Source organism: Diabrotica virgifera, chromosome 5 (assembly GCF_917563875.1).
Source record: "Diabrotica virgifera virgifera chromosome 5, PGI_DIABVI_V3a".
In the NCBI taxonomy this organism is placed as follows: domain Eukaryota; kingdom Metazoa; phylum Arthropoda; class Insecta; order Coleoptera; family Chrysomelidae; genus Diabrotica; species Diabrotica virgifera.
In genome coordinates, this window is record NC_065447.1 from 58,483,334 (window position 1) to 58,500,067 (window position 16,734).

The following is a 16,734-nucleotide window of genomic DNA, read 5'->3' on the forward strand; positions in this document are numbered from 1 at the left end:
TAATAGTAGAAAATATTTTCAAATCGTCAGCAAAGCCCAATCTTTCGCATGAAATATTTTCAAGAAGGTCATTAATAAATAGTAGAAAGACTAGTAGTTAATAAATAGTAGAATGGACCGAGATTGGAACCTTGAGGCACACCAGACGCAGCAAGATATTTTTCTGAGACATAACCATTATGTGCTACAAACTGCATCCTTCCCTGAAGATACGATTTTAACAATAAAAGAGCACTGTCAGTAAAACCAAATGTTGAAAGCTTGCTAAGTAATACTTCATGATCAATTCTGTCAAAAGCCTTCGAAAAATCGGTATATATAACATCAACTTGGCCATTATCGTCAATAACTTCAGAAAGATATTGGGTAAAATAAACCAAGTTGGTTACAGTTGATCTTTTATTAACAAAACCATGCTGATGAGATGAAATATAAAGTTGAACAGAAGATAAGATCCTATTATATAATACGATTTCGAAAACCTTTGAAAAATTAGATAAAATAGAGACAGCTCTATAGTTTTCTATTTCTGACTTCACCCCAGCCTTAAATATCGGACACACCCTTGCTTCCTTCCATAGTTCTGGATACTTCATTTTTTGTATAGATAAGTTTATAATCTTGGTTAAAGGTATGACAAATGCACCAACGCAATCTTTAATAAGAAACGAGGGAATCTTGTCAGGGCCTGATGTCATCTTATCTTTTAACTTTCTGATAGCAGCATTTATTTCATCCTCTGTAACCGATTGAAAATTAATTGATGTCATATATGGGTTTATTGGATAATTGCAACCACCTTCATCATCAGAAACTAAATAAACACTACTGAAAAATTCCGCAAAAGCATTCACTATGGCTTGCGGATCTTTGTAATCACTTCCCTCAAAACTCATGTTTCCAGGAATTCGTGATGATTTATTTCTAGAGTGAATGTAAGACCAGAACTTAGTTTTGTCTTGAGAAATATTTGTTTGAATATCCTCCAAGTAGTTGTCATATGCCACCTTGACCTGATATTTTATTAGTCGTCGTAATCTTTTAAACTCAATAAAATCGGAATGAATCTTAGATTTTTTATATTTGCGTCGGAATTTAACTTTTAGTTTTATGTTTTTTATAATCTCGGAATCAAACCAAGGTGGATATTTATGAGCATGATTTTTGTAAACCGGAATATGCTTATCAAAAATGTCATAAATTTTATTATAAAAAGTTTGTACAACAATATCTACTTCGTCGCAGCATTCGATAAAACTCCAATCACTCTGTAGGATACTTGAATATAAGTTAACAAAATCTGCATTCCTAAAATTATAAGCTTTATCAAGTGAATTTGGAATAAACGTTTCTTCTTTAGAAAATATGTTGTTAAAATTTATTAGTAGAGCCGGATGATGATCATCCTCAGCTACAAGAGGCAAATCATCGTGAGACACAGTACATTTTATATTGGATGCTATCAAATCAAGTATTCGTTCAAGTGTATTTTTTATATTATTATATTGATCCAAGTTATTAGTATTAAATAAATTTAAAATTGCTGCAGTTTTTCTATCCGATATGTCATTCTCAATAAATTTAGGCGCATTAAAATCTCCCAAAATAATCACAAAATTATCATTCAAATAATCAAGTTGCTCTAAAGATTCAAAGAAAGATTCAAAATCTAATAAACTTAACTTATCAGGAATATATAATACCATTACATAAAAAACGATATACCTTATGCTGCATTTAATAACTAACATATCAATTAATGGAAACTGAAGATCAAATGGTGAAGTATCCATTACCTCGGACTTTATAAAATTTTTTATTGCAAGCAAAATGCCACCGCCTTTTGTTTTATCCACTAAATCAAATTTACGATCTTTTCGATGTACAACGTAATCATCAGTAAATAATTCATTACTGGATACTTCCTCATTTAACCAAGTTTCACTTATAGCAATTATATCAAATTCAGAAACACTAACAGCAGCCAAAAAAGTCTTCAATTTACTGTTCAATCCACGCACATTTTGATAGTAGCATAATAAATCTTCTTTACAAGTTGAAAAACTGTTGAGATTGTTCAGTTTTAAGGTAGAAATACACTGTAAAAATAATATTTTTTTTCAAGATTTTTTTCTTAGAAACTTTATTAAAAATGAACATAAAACTTTTTTGCATAATAATATTTTACTCTTAGAGAGTACAAAAAATATATCTTTTTTCATTTATGCACGTACGCTAATATTGTAGAGGGCGCAAAAGTCGAAGTATCGAAAAATTATGGCGGACAGTTAATCTCAGGATTGGGATCTCTGAAACAAAAAAATAGTACGGCATTTGAAAAAGGAAGGTTTCTTATGTGACAATTTATCACAATTTGACAAAAAAATAAAAATAAATATTTTTTAACCATGAAAAGCTGAAGAAAAACGGGCGATTTTTTCATAAATTTTTTTCAGATTTCCGTAAAATCTTTTTTTGCGGAATTTTTCACTAAAGGTGGTAAATTGTCAAGTCAGAAACCTTCCTTTTTCAAATGCCGTACGATTTTTTTGCTTCAGAGATCCCAATCCTGAGATTAACTGTCCGCCATCGGAACTACTTTTTTTCGAGGCCTCGACTTTGACGCCCTCTACAATATTAGTCTACGTGCATATATGAAAAAAGATATATTTTTTGTATTCTCTAAGCGTTATATTAACATGTAAATAGTTTGATGTTCATTTTTAAGAAAGGTTCTGAGAAAAAAAATCTTGAAAATATGCTTATTTTTGGTCTTCTAAAGTGTACTATAGTCTGTCCCACCTTGACTTTACAGTACACGAACATACGGCAATACAATCCTTATGGGAGTTTCTAGCGCGGCGATGCCGATTTTCTTTAAAAGAATTTTCAATCGGAATTATCAAGGTCCTAAAAATGTAGGTCCCTAAAAATGTTAAATTAAAACTAACCCGTTACAGTCAAGTAAAACAATATTTTTCATTGTTTTTTTTGTGAGTGATAGTCATTTTCGAAAAGTAATCAGCAATTTTATAATCGATATTCGTAATAACTTTTTTTGGTTAAGAATGTCAGAATATTCAACATTAAAAGTGTATGTTGTTCTATGGCTGTTAATTTATGTATTGACAGTATAGATAGTTCTGAAGTAATGTCAAGAGAAATATAAAATAGATTGTCAGCCAAGTTTAACTAAAGTTTTATATTGTCCTACCAGGTCCTACAGTTGAAAATAAATAAAGTGTAATTGTTGATGATCATTTCACTTAAATTAAATTATAACAAAGAATATTAAATAAGCTTAAAATTATTACTGATAACATTGTATTGAGTAACTCATTGCTTATTTGGAAAATTTGGATCCTAATTGCAGTTTATTGTTATTCTCAATGACTGATTTCCTAGACGAAATTAATGTCATTTTAATGTGTTATGTGTTTACACCCTACGACAGTGGCAGTGAAAGTGAGGAAGACGGGATTATAGAAAGAAGCTAAAATATATAGTTTAAATGTATTTTAATTGTTTCTGTAGGTACCTACGTATTTATTAAGGTTTAACATATTTATGCCCTTAAATACATTATTATATAAATGTTTTATACAAAATTATTTTTATTTTGTTCACATAAAGGTATTTTTCGAAAAAAAAATGTTTTAGAACACCTGACAGCCACAAAATGTCAATAATATTAATTCCTAAGTTAATAATAGTTATCCTATAGAAAAAAGTATATTTGCTTAAAACCTGTTTCTGATAAAATTTGGCATCACTGTTGGTCATAAGAACCTGTACTGTAAAGTCAAGGTGGGACGCACAATAGTACCTTGGGTACTCCAGTTGTCGGACGCACCAAAGTTTAGAAACATCTATATTTACGAAACGACCCGCTCCCGAAAATTTTCCGAAATAGAAAAGTACGACTCGACAGCCCTGGCGCAGACCCATGTTAACGATGAACTTTTTAGATAGTGTGTTGCCGATTTTTTACTTGTGATGTAGAATTGAAATTTTTTTCTCGACATGAATAACTGAATAAAAAAAGTCTTATAAGGGAAATAATAAATATTTTTTTAAAATGATGGAACTAAGGACTATGATCCAATTTATTTTTTAGGTCTGGATACGTCGTTATGGATTTACCAGGTATTCCAGCTGGTACACTGCGTATAACTCCAACAACATTTTATCCAAATCAAGAAGGTCCTTTCATCATTAATGTGAAGTCATCTGCACCTTTTAAAATTATTAAATCTTAAAGCTTGTTCAATGCGATTTAGTTAAAAGGAATTAAAAAGAAACACATTGACGAAAAGAGGATGATATACGAAATAATGTAAGTGAGAATATTACGCTTACAAAAATAAAAAAAAAACAGAAAAGTAGTGACTGCTTTCCAGGTAATGGCAGTACTAAAAATGCAGTGTGTTTCAGCGGTTTCCTTTCTTTATGCACCATTATATGGTCATCTTAATGAGTTCTCAGCGGAAGCCGATAGGAAGGTGAAAAAAGCAAGGCCCATAACTAGATGGTTGGATGACGTGGAAGATGAACACCTGAAAACCATGAATATACGACAGTGGAGAAGAAGGGCACAAGAGAGATCTGAATGGAAGGACATAGCCAAACAGGCAAAGATCCATCCAGGGTTATGATGCCTGTATTATACAGGGTGTTGCATTGGGAAATGGAAATACTTTAATGGTGAATAGAGGTCACCGAGCCGGTTCTAGATATAGTACATTTTTTGTCCTACCGACTTTTATAACCGAGTTACAGGGTGTTTTATCGATTTTGCCCATTACTTTCCTAAGCCATAACTTTAGAACCACCCTGTATATTTTTTTGATATTTGGTACACATATGTCTCATTCAAAACCCAAACGACCGACATACTAACCATAAGAAAAATCCAGGTCCGGATTAACAAAAAATTATAAAGTAATTGTGACCTTAAAACAACACCCTGTATATTGAAATTTTGAAAATCTGTTTACATATTTGAAAAGAGCACAAAAAAGTAAGTTTAATGGTTCGCTTTAATTTTTCGGCCAGACAATTTTATGACTTTCATTTTGAAATTATATTGAATTTTTTAAGAACTTTGACATTAAAAAGCAGATATTATTAACTTTTAGTTATACATTATTAAAGTTAATAAATAAATACTCATTTTAAAAATAATCAATACTTATTTACCACATTGAAACGACCCAATTACCAATGACAAGAAAAATCCAGGTCCGGATTAAGAAAAAAATATAAAGTAATTGTGACCTTGAAAAAACACCCTGTATATTAAAATTTTAAAAATTTGTTTGTGTATTTTAAAAGAGCATAAAAAACTGCGTTAAAAGGTGCATGTCAAATTTTTGCTCAGATAATTTAATTACGGCAATTTTGAAATCATATTGATTAATTCTGTCAAGGTCACAAGAAGCTAACAGAAAAATGAAGAACAATCCCAATGGACGTAGAAAATCGATTCGAAATATTTTAAAACGAGCAAGGAAATGCATCGAACAAAATGGCGGACATTTTGAGCAACTGTTATAGTTCATATATTTTTAATTTATGTTAAATTGTTGAATTTTAACGAATTTTTGTTTTATCAGATATAGCAGTTTTTTAATTCTTTACTAAATCATTAAAATATCCCAATTCTTGCAATTCTAATTTTTAATGATGTGCATATAGCTACAAATCCAGAGAATATAATATGAAGCCAGCGTAGTAAATAAGTATTAAGTATTTTTAAAATAAGTATTGATTCATTAACAATAAATTATTATTAAAAGTTAACAGTACCTGGTTTTTAATCTCAGAGTTCTTTAAAACTTAAATATAATTTCAAATTGATGTAATTAAATCAACGGCAAAAAAATTAAAATAAGCCTTTAATCACAGTTTTTCATGCTCTTTTAAAATGCGCTGACAAATTATTAAAATTTCTATATACAGGGTGTTGGTTCAAGGTCACAATTACTTTGTATTTTTTCTTAATCCGGACCTGGATTTTTCTTGTCATTAGTAATTGGGTCGTTCCAATGTGGTAAATAAGTATTGATTATTTTTAAAATGAGTATTTATTCATTAACTTTAATAATTTATAACTAAAAGTTAATAATATCTGCTCTTTAATGTCAAAGTAAAAAATTCAATATAATATCAAAATGAAAGTCACAAAATTGTCTGGCCGAAAAATTGAAGAGAACCATTAAACTTACTTTTTTGTGCTCTTTTTAAATATGCAAACAGATTTTCAAAATTTCAATATACAGGGTGTTGTTTAAAGGTCACAATTACTTTATAATTTTTTGTTAATCCGGACCTGGATTTTTCTTATGGTTAGTATGTCGGTCCTTTGGGTTTTGAATGAGACATATGTGTACCAAATATCAAAAAATATACAGGGTGGTTCTAAAGTTATGGCTTAGGAAAGAAATGGGCGAAATCGATAAAACACCCTGTAACTTGGTTTAAAAGTCGGTAGGGCAAAAAATGTAGTATATCTAGAACCGGCTCGGTGACCTCTATTCACCATTAAAGTATTTCCGTTTCCCAATGAAACACCCTGTATATAATTCTTGTACCACGTGGTTATCATAACGTGGCAATTTTAGTTGAATTTGGTATTGGATAAACTTGCTTTTCGTCAATGTGTTAAATAAAAATATGTATAAATTGCTTTAAATACAAGAGTAGCTTTATTTACACTGCTAATGTCAGTTTGTTGATTTTTATGAGTCTATTAGTATACGAGTACTGTTTTTATATATTTCAAATGCTATTTTCTTATTGTAAAAAAATATTAATCTCTTTGAATCTTGTGGAGATTTATTAAAATTTTATATGTATATATCCCTAGTTTTATTTACTACATTTCTGCCAACAAAAATTAAAGAAAGAAAAACATTGGTAACATCTCTAGTGAGATATACCCGGTGTGTGTTAAAATAAATTAAATTCTAACAATACCTAACAAAAAATCGGAACGTAAACCAAGAATAACACTAGTCATGCAACGATGAAGAATGTTAAAAACGGAAATGGAGAACTGATGATAAACTTCTGCGCGAATAACGAACTTAGAATAAACATCACATTTTTGGACCACGAATACAAATATACATTCAATAAACCCGTGGATAGAGATCTATATAGACAAGGCGAAAACGGAGGGTATTGGGAAAATATTCCCATGAGATTTTTTTTGCATAATTACATTCGTGAGACATCCCAGAATAAGGTTCAAGAAGTCGCCCACGTGAAAACTGGGCCAAATTTTTTTTAACAGTTTTTTTTAATCAAATTGCAAAAATCAATATTTTTGACCCGAACAATTTTTTGTAGGCTTTTTGGACCATTCTGGATAAAAAGGTCTGTTATAATTTTTCGCTAAAGTTGATCTTTTTCGAGTTATAAGCCATTTAAAATTGAAAATAAAAACGAAAAATGGCGATTTTCAAGGCTTAATAACTCGGTTAAAAGTTATTATTATGAAAGTCAGGAAGTGACTAAATCAAAGATTAATGCCCCTCCTACAAGATCCCGAAGAAATTTTTGTCATTATTTTATTACTAAGCTGTTATTTTTAAGTAATAATATTGAGCGCCATGCACGTGGTAGCCGTCCGTAAATGCTGAGTGCGAGAGAGATGCCACTCAGGCAGTAAAATTGTGCATCTTACTTACACTCACATGTACGGCCGCCTACCACGTGCATATCGCTCAATATTATTACTTAATAATAACAGCTTAGTAATAAAATAATGACAAAAATTTCTTCGGGATCTTGTAGGGGACATTTAAACTTTTGATTTAGTCACTTTCTGACTTTCATAATAATAACTTTTAACCGAGTTATTAAGCCTTGAAAATCGCCATTTTTCGTTTTTTTTTCAATTTTAAATTGCTTATAACTCGAAAACGATCAACTTTAGAGTAAAATTATAACAGACCTTTTTTTATCCAGAATGGTCCAAAAAACCTACAAAAAAATTGCCCGGGCCAAAAATATTGATTTTTGCAATTTGATTAAAAAAAATTTGGCCCACTTTTCATGTGGGCGACTTCTTGAACCTTATTCTGGGATGTCTCACAAATGTAATTATGCTAAAAAATCTCATGGAAATATTTTTCCCAACGAACCCGCCGTTTTCGCCTTGTCTAATAAGTGATTATGTCGGTCACATAGCGGGACAGGCAGTTCACCTCACTTCGCTTCATTGCTGAAGTGCTCTAGTGGATGAGCGTTCGAACCCTGGCCCGTTGAACAGAAAAATAAAATGGTTAACGCAGAACGCAGTTGTTTCAAATTCTAAAAAATCTGCTTGTGTTTAAATTGGATTACTGGTGTCTGATCGGCCTATGGGGGAGCAGCAGGAGAGGACAGAATACCGAAAGAACTGTTATAAGTACGGTGGTCCAGATCTATTATCCAAACATCTATTAAAACTAATCCAGGAAAAATAATGAACAAAACAGAATACCTACCACAAGAATGGAGATCAAGCATCCTTATTCCTCACTTCCAAAAGGGAGATAAATCAAACACGGGGAAGTACGTAGGAATTAATTTATTAAACTCGACAGTTAAATTAACAACCAAAGTGATAACACTTCATCATCATCATTCAACCCGGATCTCTCCACTGCTGGATATAGGTCTCCCTCAGTGTTTTCCATGTATTTCTGTGTTATGCTGTTTGTATCAAATTTTTGTCGATCCGTTTTATGTCATCAGACTATCTTGTTGGTGGAAGACCTCTACTTCGATATGCCTCTTGCCTTGGTCTCCAGTGTATCCCCTGTGTCCATCTTCTATCCGACATTCTGGCTATGTGTCCAGCCCAGTAAAAAATCTACCAGCATGGTCCTTATTTTATTTGAGCGTATTTTTAAACTACAAAAGAGAGCTCTTCGTTACTCCCTGAGACTCAATAGCAGAGTTCATTGCCAAGAATTCTTTAAAAAATTTAAAATATTAACTCTTCCTTCTTTGTTTGTTTTTGAATCCGTTTGTTTAATCCGCAAACATGCATCAGAAGGTCCAGAGAGACCCACTCATAACTATCCCCTTAGAAACATGGATCATAATCTTTATCTGCCAACCCCACGGTCTGAGCTGGTTAAGTGCTCTATACTATACAATTCGAGAAAAATGTACAATCACCTGCCATCTAACATCAAATCTATTGCAGCATTTCCCGCTTTTCGCAAGGCCTTGAAAGCTTATTTGCTGGAGAAAGCTTTTTATACAGTGAATGACTTTTTTATAAACGATTTGAATTCAGCAAATTGACTTGTAGGATTATTACTTTCGAGTACTTGTGTACATATTTGCAGCGGCATAGAACTTTTGATTTACTTTCCCTTTCCCTTTTCCTCGTTTGCCTTCTTTTTGCTCTGACGTTGTATACTTATTGTTTGCAAAATTTTTAATTTTTTAATGTGTACTTAATAACTGTAAAATTATATTAAGTAGTATAACTCACGCCATTTACTTGGTGTCTGTTTCTGTTTTTGTTTTGTTTGTAGTTTTTTACTATTTTTTGTTTTTTATTGTATTTTTTATTTTGTATAAGCTTTGTCCACAAATTGTTAAAATTTTTTGACAATAAAGCATACCTTACTTACTTACTTACTTACTTACTATTTCTTTCTCCATAGCCGTAATTTCCTAGTGCGGTTTCACTTTGGCCTTCTTTATTTCCAAGCTTAGCATTAAAATCGTCTGTTATCAGAGTATAAAACGTCTTAGTACTTTTCATGGCTGTTCTAATATCTTCAAAAAAGATTTCAATCATAGTGGCTTATCGTTGGTGCATCCACTTGTACCAATTTTAATTTATACCTCGCATTTAACTTTAAGAATAGAGTGATAACTCTCGAGCTTACTCTTTCTATTTTCAATACGTTTGGTAGGTACATGTTATTTGTGATCCAACTCCACCACTCGATGAATGGTCTTCTCCTTTGTAATGAAATAAGTGGCCAGATTTAAGAGTTGTATATTGTCTTTCTCCTCTTCTTCTAACTTCACTAAGACCAATTACGTCCCACTTTATTAATTTTAGCTCTTCCTCCATTTCTAACAATTTAGACTCTGATAACATTGTTTTCACATTATATGAAGCAATATGCAGAAGTTGTCATCATGGTAGCCTAATTTAACCAGTAATTCTTAGTACCCTCCGTCTTTCTTCCGACCGCTACTTTGGTCGAAGGTAGTGGATTCGCGTGCCGCTATGAGGGCTGTTCATTTACTGAATTTTCCATACATGAATAGAGGAGGGGGATTTGGTCATTTCACTACCGCGCTGGCCAGTGCATATTGGTAGTGGGTTAGGATTTGATATGGCTATGTACGAATTTGGAAAAGTTTGGTTAGGGCATGACTTCTCCTTGGTAGGGGACTGCGGAGAAAACCAAGGTTTGCGTCCTTTTAGCAGATCTGTCTTCTAACGGGGTCGCAGAAGAGTATCTACTTTGCTACCTTGGGCTGATTGCAAAGGATAAAACACTTTTTAGCGGTGGGGTCGCCACATCCCTACACCACCATGTTTTCAGAGAGAACAAAAAGATTGCTAGAAAGAGCAGGGATAAAAACCCTTAAAAAATAGATGGTAAAACACTAAGAGACAGAGCCAGAAGTACAGATATACGACGGAGATGAAAGGTGGAGAACATCAAGGAACTGGGTAAGAAATAGAAGAGTAGAATGAAAGGATCATATAAGTCAAAGAGTTGGAAAGACGGCGAGAGACGGTTCCCCAATAGGAAGACGATCGGTGGGAATACTACGAAAACGATGGAACGATGACTCACTGTAGGCATATTGAAAAACAAAGTCAAGAAAAAGATAAAACGATCTTTGTCATATTCCTAACTAACCATTAGGTATACAGTGATGAGTGCGCAAAAGCTGACAAAAAAATAACACAAAAGATGGAAAACATAATACGTTGTGAAATAAAAAGAGATGAAACCAGTAGAGGTGGGAAACTATCATAAGAAAACAATAAATTTACATTACATTGCATGATATTTTCCTACATTTGGGCGTCAGTTTAGGACCTAGAAATTATGGTAGAGTTAGGTACAATCGACCTAGAAATCATAAAACTCATACGTATGTAAAGGAAAAGATAAAATTGATTGATTTGTTATAAAACATTTGAGGAAAAATTTAGTTCAATAAAATGTTACAGATTAGAGGGTAAAAAAATTGTTTTTGTGTGAATCTTATTTTATATGAAGCGGGTTACATGGTCATGTTGCCTAATAATAGAGCCGCCCTTGTTATCTGGTATTCCATATAATATTCTATATAAATATATCAGAAACGTAATTGCACCAAGTTAGCAACAAAAACATTACAAATCAGTCATTGATTTTTAATATTGAGTAATACAGACAAGTAATCATGTCAAGTGTACATTATCTATATTTTAAAACGTGACTTAAATTTTTATTTCAAATTTGGATCTAAACAAATCAACAATTAGGTCAATAATGTAGATAACATTTCTTGGGAAAATACTAGACGTAAAGGATATGCTTAAATGTTATGCACATGTTGCCAGTATATATAAGCAGATCCAATTGCAGATTTACACTATAGGAAAAATGGCTCTATAACGTCACTCATAACCATTTATAGAACAATAACGGAGTTTTTTTGGAGGACTGGGCATCGGACAGGGAAGTAAAATGTCGCATTGAGCAAGCTCGGCAAGCTTTCGTAAAATTCAGGAAGGTTCAGAGTTCGATCTTAAGTGGGCTCCACACTCTCGGCGAAGTTACTTCGCCAAAGTTGACCAAAGTCCGAAGAACCTCTCTACACACTCGTTCTACTTCGCGAGGAAGTGCGATACCGACAAAGATCGGTGCGATACCGACAAAGAGCGGTGCGATACCGACAAAGATAATTTTGACTCGGACGCGCCAGACCGACAGAGAATGAAAGTAGAACGAAGTGAGGCAAAGTTGCACAAGGTGGCCGTCTACACTCTCGTACTTGTTGAACCTCGATCGACTTCAGCGAGAGTGTGGAGGTCACATTACACTGAGACTAAGGTTTACTAAATGATACGTGTGGTCGGTGCTGCTATATGGCATGGAGGGCTGGACACTCAAAACGAGGTATATAAACAGATTAGAAGCCTTCGAAATGTGGCTTTATCGCCGCGTCCTAAAGATACCATGGACGGCAAAAGTCACAAATGTAGATGTCCTTAAGATAATCAACCAATAACGCCAGCTTTTCGAAAACATCAAGAAAAGAAAAACGGAGTATTTGGGTCACATCATGCGTAACGAAAAATACCAGTTCCTTCAACTTATAATCCAGGGTAAAATTGAAGGTAAGAGAAGGAACAGGACGTAAGAAAATGTCCTGGCTCCGAAACATAAGGCAAAGGACAGGGATTAACGATATACAATCTCTGATACACATTGCAAGAAGCATAGAGTTAATGGAAAATGTGATCGGTAACATCCATTAGTGGATTTGCATCTGAAGAAGAAGCAGAACGGAGTGAAAACAGTGTCTGATTCTACCAAAAAGTGGAAGACCAAGTGCATTTGCTACACGGATGTCATAGAGATTGGTGAGAAGAGCAAAAAATAGATGTGAATATCACCTAAGAGAATGAGAAAGAGAAGAAAACATCTAAAAACTGTTTCAAAGCTAATTACAAGTGCTATTTAAGCACCTTTTTAAAAAATAAAAGGTTAAATGACCCCGGTTGCATATGGTTCCCACAGCAACATTTAAGATTTAAACGTTTCTATCTCGGTTATTTTTTACCCTATAGAAATAGTAAAACAGATAAAATATTTGGCACAGAAAAAACTAAAATTTGGTTAAATATATTTTTTTACGTATATTGAGAATTTTTGGAGTTATTATCAAAAGAATGTGAGAATTACAATAATTTTAAAAATTATGATTTTTTAAATTATACCTTTTTTTCAAAAATATGCATTCTAAACCGGTCAAAATTATCGAAAACATTAATTATGCTAATATAAAGAAGTTCTTGTAAGGATTACTATAAATTTTAATTTTTGTGGAAATGGCGTATGTTTTATTTTTCACTTTTTCCTAAAAAATTCGAAACGGTTCTTTTATTTTCATTATAACTTGCTTAATGTTGACGCTATTACCTTGTTCTGAAGCTCATTTGATAGGTATTCCGAAGTACTTTGACAAACGTTTAGCAGGAATATTTTATACATTGCATCGTTTTCCCGTTATTTAAGCTTGAATACTTAGATTTGAGTACTCGTCGAAAAAAATACACATCCAAAAAACTAAGTTTAATTCCTTGCTTCAATTTTTTGCGCAGATAATTTGATGACGTTAATTTTGAAACTATATCGAAATTTTTGTTTTGAAAGTTCGAGTTCTTAAAAATTTCGACATAATTTTAAAATTAAAGTAATTGAATTGTCTGCGCAAAAAATGGAAGCTCCATTAAAGCTCTTTTCAAATGTGCATGCGGGTTTTGAAAATTTGAATATACAGGATGTTGTTTCAAGGTCACAATAGATTTATAATTTTGTTTAATCCGGACCTGGATTTTTCTTGTGATTATTAGTTGCGTCGTTTGGGCTCCAAATGTGACATATTATGTGTACCAAATATGAAAAAAATATACAAGGTGGTTTTAAAGTTATGGGTCCAGAAAGAAATAAGCAAAATCGATAAAACACCCTCAAACTCGGTTATTAAGGCCGTGGAGCAATAAATTTAGTATATCTAGAACCGCCTCATTTACCTCTATTCACCATTGTAGTGAAGTATTTTCGTTTCCCAATGAAACACCCTGTATACTACTTCATCTTGATTGCGGCCCGCAAGCTGTAGCAATAGCTACTATGTGGCCCAGGAAAGAAAAAGGTTGAGTGTCGCTGCTCTAATTACTCACCAATTTTCATGAAAATCGATGGAGGTTTAACAAAATAGGAGGTGAAAACCGTTAATGACTGCACTATCAGAGGTAAATGTGAAGAAGATCAGGATGAAACACAATTTGGCTTCAGAAATGGACTGGGAACCCGGGACGCACTCTTTGCACTAAATGTATCATTGCAAAAATGGCGAGATCAAAGGAAAGACGTCTATGCTGTATTTATTGACTATGAGAAGGCCTTTGATCGAGAGTATAACATCACAAATTAATTAAAGTATTAAATGATAAAGGAGTTGATAGTCAAGATGTACGAATCATAGAAAAATTATACTGGCGTCAAACAGCGACAGCTTGCACAAATGGAAAATCAACAGAAATATGCAAAACACAAAGAGGCGTCAGACAGGGTTGTATATTGTCCGCACTGTTATTCAATTTATATTCAGATATAATATTTAAGGAAGCGCTGCATAATTTGGAATGGGGTGTGAAAGTTAATGGAATTCTGATAAATACAATCAGATATGTAGACGATACAGATATTTTAAGCGATGATATGAATGGATTACAACACTTTTAAATGATATATACACAGTGGGAAGAAAGTTTGGACCTAAACATAAACTGTTCAAAAACAAAATACATGGTATTTAGCCGTTTGGCCCATCAAGATTCACGGTTATATATTGATGGTCATATAATTCAAAGAGTACCCACTTTTAAATATCTTGGTTGCCATATTACTGAACAACTAGATCCAGATAAAGAGGTAAAATGTAGAATCGAGATAGCCCGCACGACATTTTTAAAAATGAGGTCATTCTTCTGTAATGATAACTTGCTTGCAACTTCAACTTCGAAAGCGCATGATTAAATGTTACATTTGGTCAGTCCTCTTGTATGGTGTGGAAGCATGGACATTAAAAATATCCACCATTAATCGTTTGGAGGCCTTTGAAATGTGGCTGCACAGACGTACACTGAAAATACCATGGACGGCTATGCTGACAAATGTGGCAGTCCTTAAGAGAGCAAATGCTGCCCGTGAGCTGCTTAATAACATCAAATATAGAAAGATGGCCTATTTTGGACACGTAGTAAGGGGAGACCGATATAATATTCTTCAACTTATTATGATGGGTAAAATCGAAGGACGCAGAGGAATTGGTAGAAAGCAAGACTCTTGGTTGAAGAATATCCGGGAGTGGACAGGAATAGAGAAAGCAGAACAACTATTTAGAATAGCTCGAGACAGAGACAGTTTCTCGCCAACGTCAAGGGGACTTTAAGGGTCACGTTAAGAAGAAGACCAGTTTTAGTTTTTCTAAATGGAAGCGTTCTAGAGGTATTAAAAATAATTACAAGACGCCATATTCAAAGAGCTCTACCTCTAGGAAGCATTTTAAGACTAAGTTATTTGGGTTAAGACTTATTTTGAGCCCTGAATCTATAGCAAAAATATTTCCAATTATTAATGAAACACCCTTTATTTTAAATTTCTCTACATTTATGCTTTGTTTTTAAACCAGGAGGAGTAATTACTAACCGCGCCGTAATGCTTGTTTGTAATTGGTCAAACCGCAGGCAAGTTTACTCCACTGTTGTGAAATTTTGACATTATTGACATTTATGAAGTTTGGACACTATTGACATTTCATAGGTTAATTAAGTTATATCGACGATTTTTGTATTTTCTGCGTTATTCCCTTAATTTTTAGATTTCTATATAGTCTGCATTTATAAAAAAAAAACAGTTGTTTTTAGAACTCTTTAGCGATGTATTAGTATAATATAATATTTATGGACTACCGTCGAAGGCGATAAGATCAACCAAAAAATAAGATGTACTTGATGTTTTTCTAGTGACTCTTAGGTGTGAATCTGTCTTTTTAGTTTACTCCTTCTGGTTTAAAAACAAGGCATAGTAAAATACGAAAAGCAGTGTCACAGATGACTTTGGTTATGAATATGTCGGCTAGATAGTATGTTCTAATGATACTATATACAGAACAAAAAGCAACACTAGTTTTATTACTCACAATCAAATGAATGAGCGATATGACCTTCTTTGACTTTAACCATTGTGAATGCTTTATTAAGAATATTCTGCTTAGACATAATTTATGGGTTATCTCGAAGAATTTTTAAAAAGAAATGTAAAGTTCAGCTATCGTATAAAATATACAGAGTGATTGTTATTATTAATTTTATTTGAATATTACTAATGAATACAAATGAATATCTTCAGCATAAAACTAATGAAATTGCTATTTGTATGGCAAGGGAGGAAAGTTCTACTTTTCCTCCCGAGAATAAAGTTTACTGCCCGACGCGTAGCGGAGGGCAGTAATCATTCAAGGGAGGAAAAGGCACTTTACTCCCATGTTATACATATGATTTTTCCACCTTCCTCAAATAACAAGTCATTTTTTAATTTTTAAATATTTTATTTATGTAACTAACTGACAAAATTTATTAGAGAACTAAAACTAACAAGTAGGTACATTATAAATGTCAAGTATAAGTCAAATTATTAATGTAATTAGTAAACATTGTTAAATCAAAATAACAATTTTACTGTTTTTTACCATTCTACAAAATACAAGGTGTTCTATAAATAAATGTTAAAGTGTAGGTATAGATACTTACGTAATAGATAATAGAATATTTCGTTATTTCATCAGTGATATTCCATGAAGTCACTTTTACTTTTCCTCCCTAGGGAGGAAAACTACTTTTACTCCCTAGGGAGGAAAAGTAGGAGGAAGTTTGTTATGGTTGACTCCGTCAAAGGCTTTTTCAAAGTCGACAAA

General features: G+C 32.9%; 1 protein-coding gene across 2 annotated transcripts in view; it reads left to right on the top strand.

The window, feature by feature from the left end:
* The window catches only part of LOC114331133 (calpain-7), a 105,522-nt gene extending 98,663 nt beyond the window's left edge, over positions 1–6,859 (top strand). For both annotated transcript variants that reach the window (XM_028280615.2, XM_050652544.1), the window contains one exon: positions 4,118–6,859. In XM_028280615.2, the coding sequence (XP_028136416.1) occupies positions 4,118–4,259 (142 nt within the window). In that variant the 3' untranslated portion in view covers positions 4,260–6,859. The remainder of the gene's footprint in view (positions 1–4,117) is intronic.
* The last annotated feature ends 9,875 nt before the right edge of the window (positions 6,860–16,734 follow it).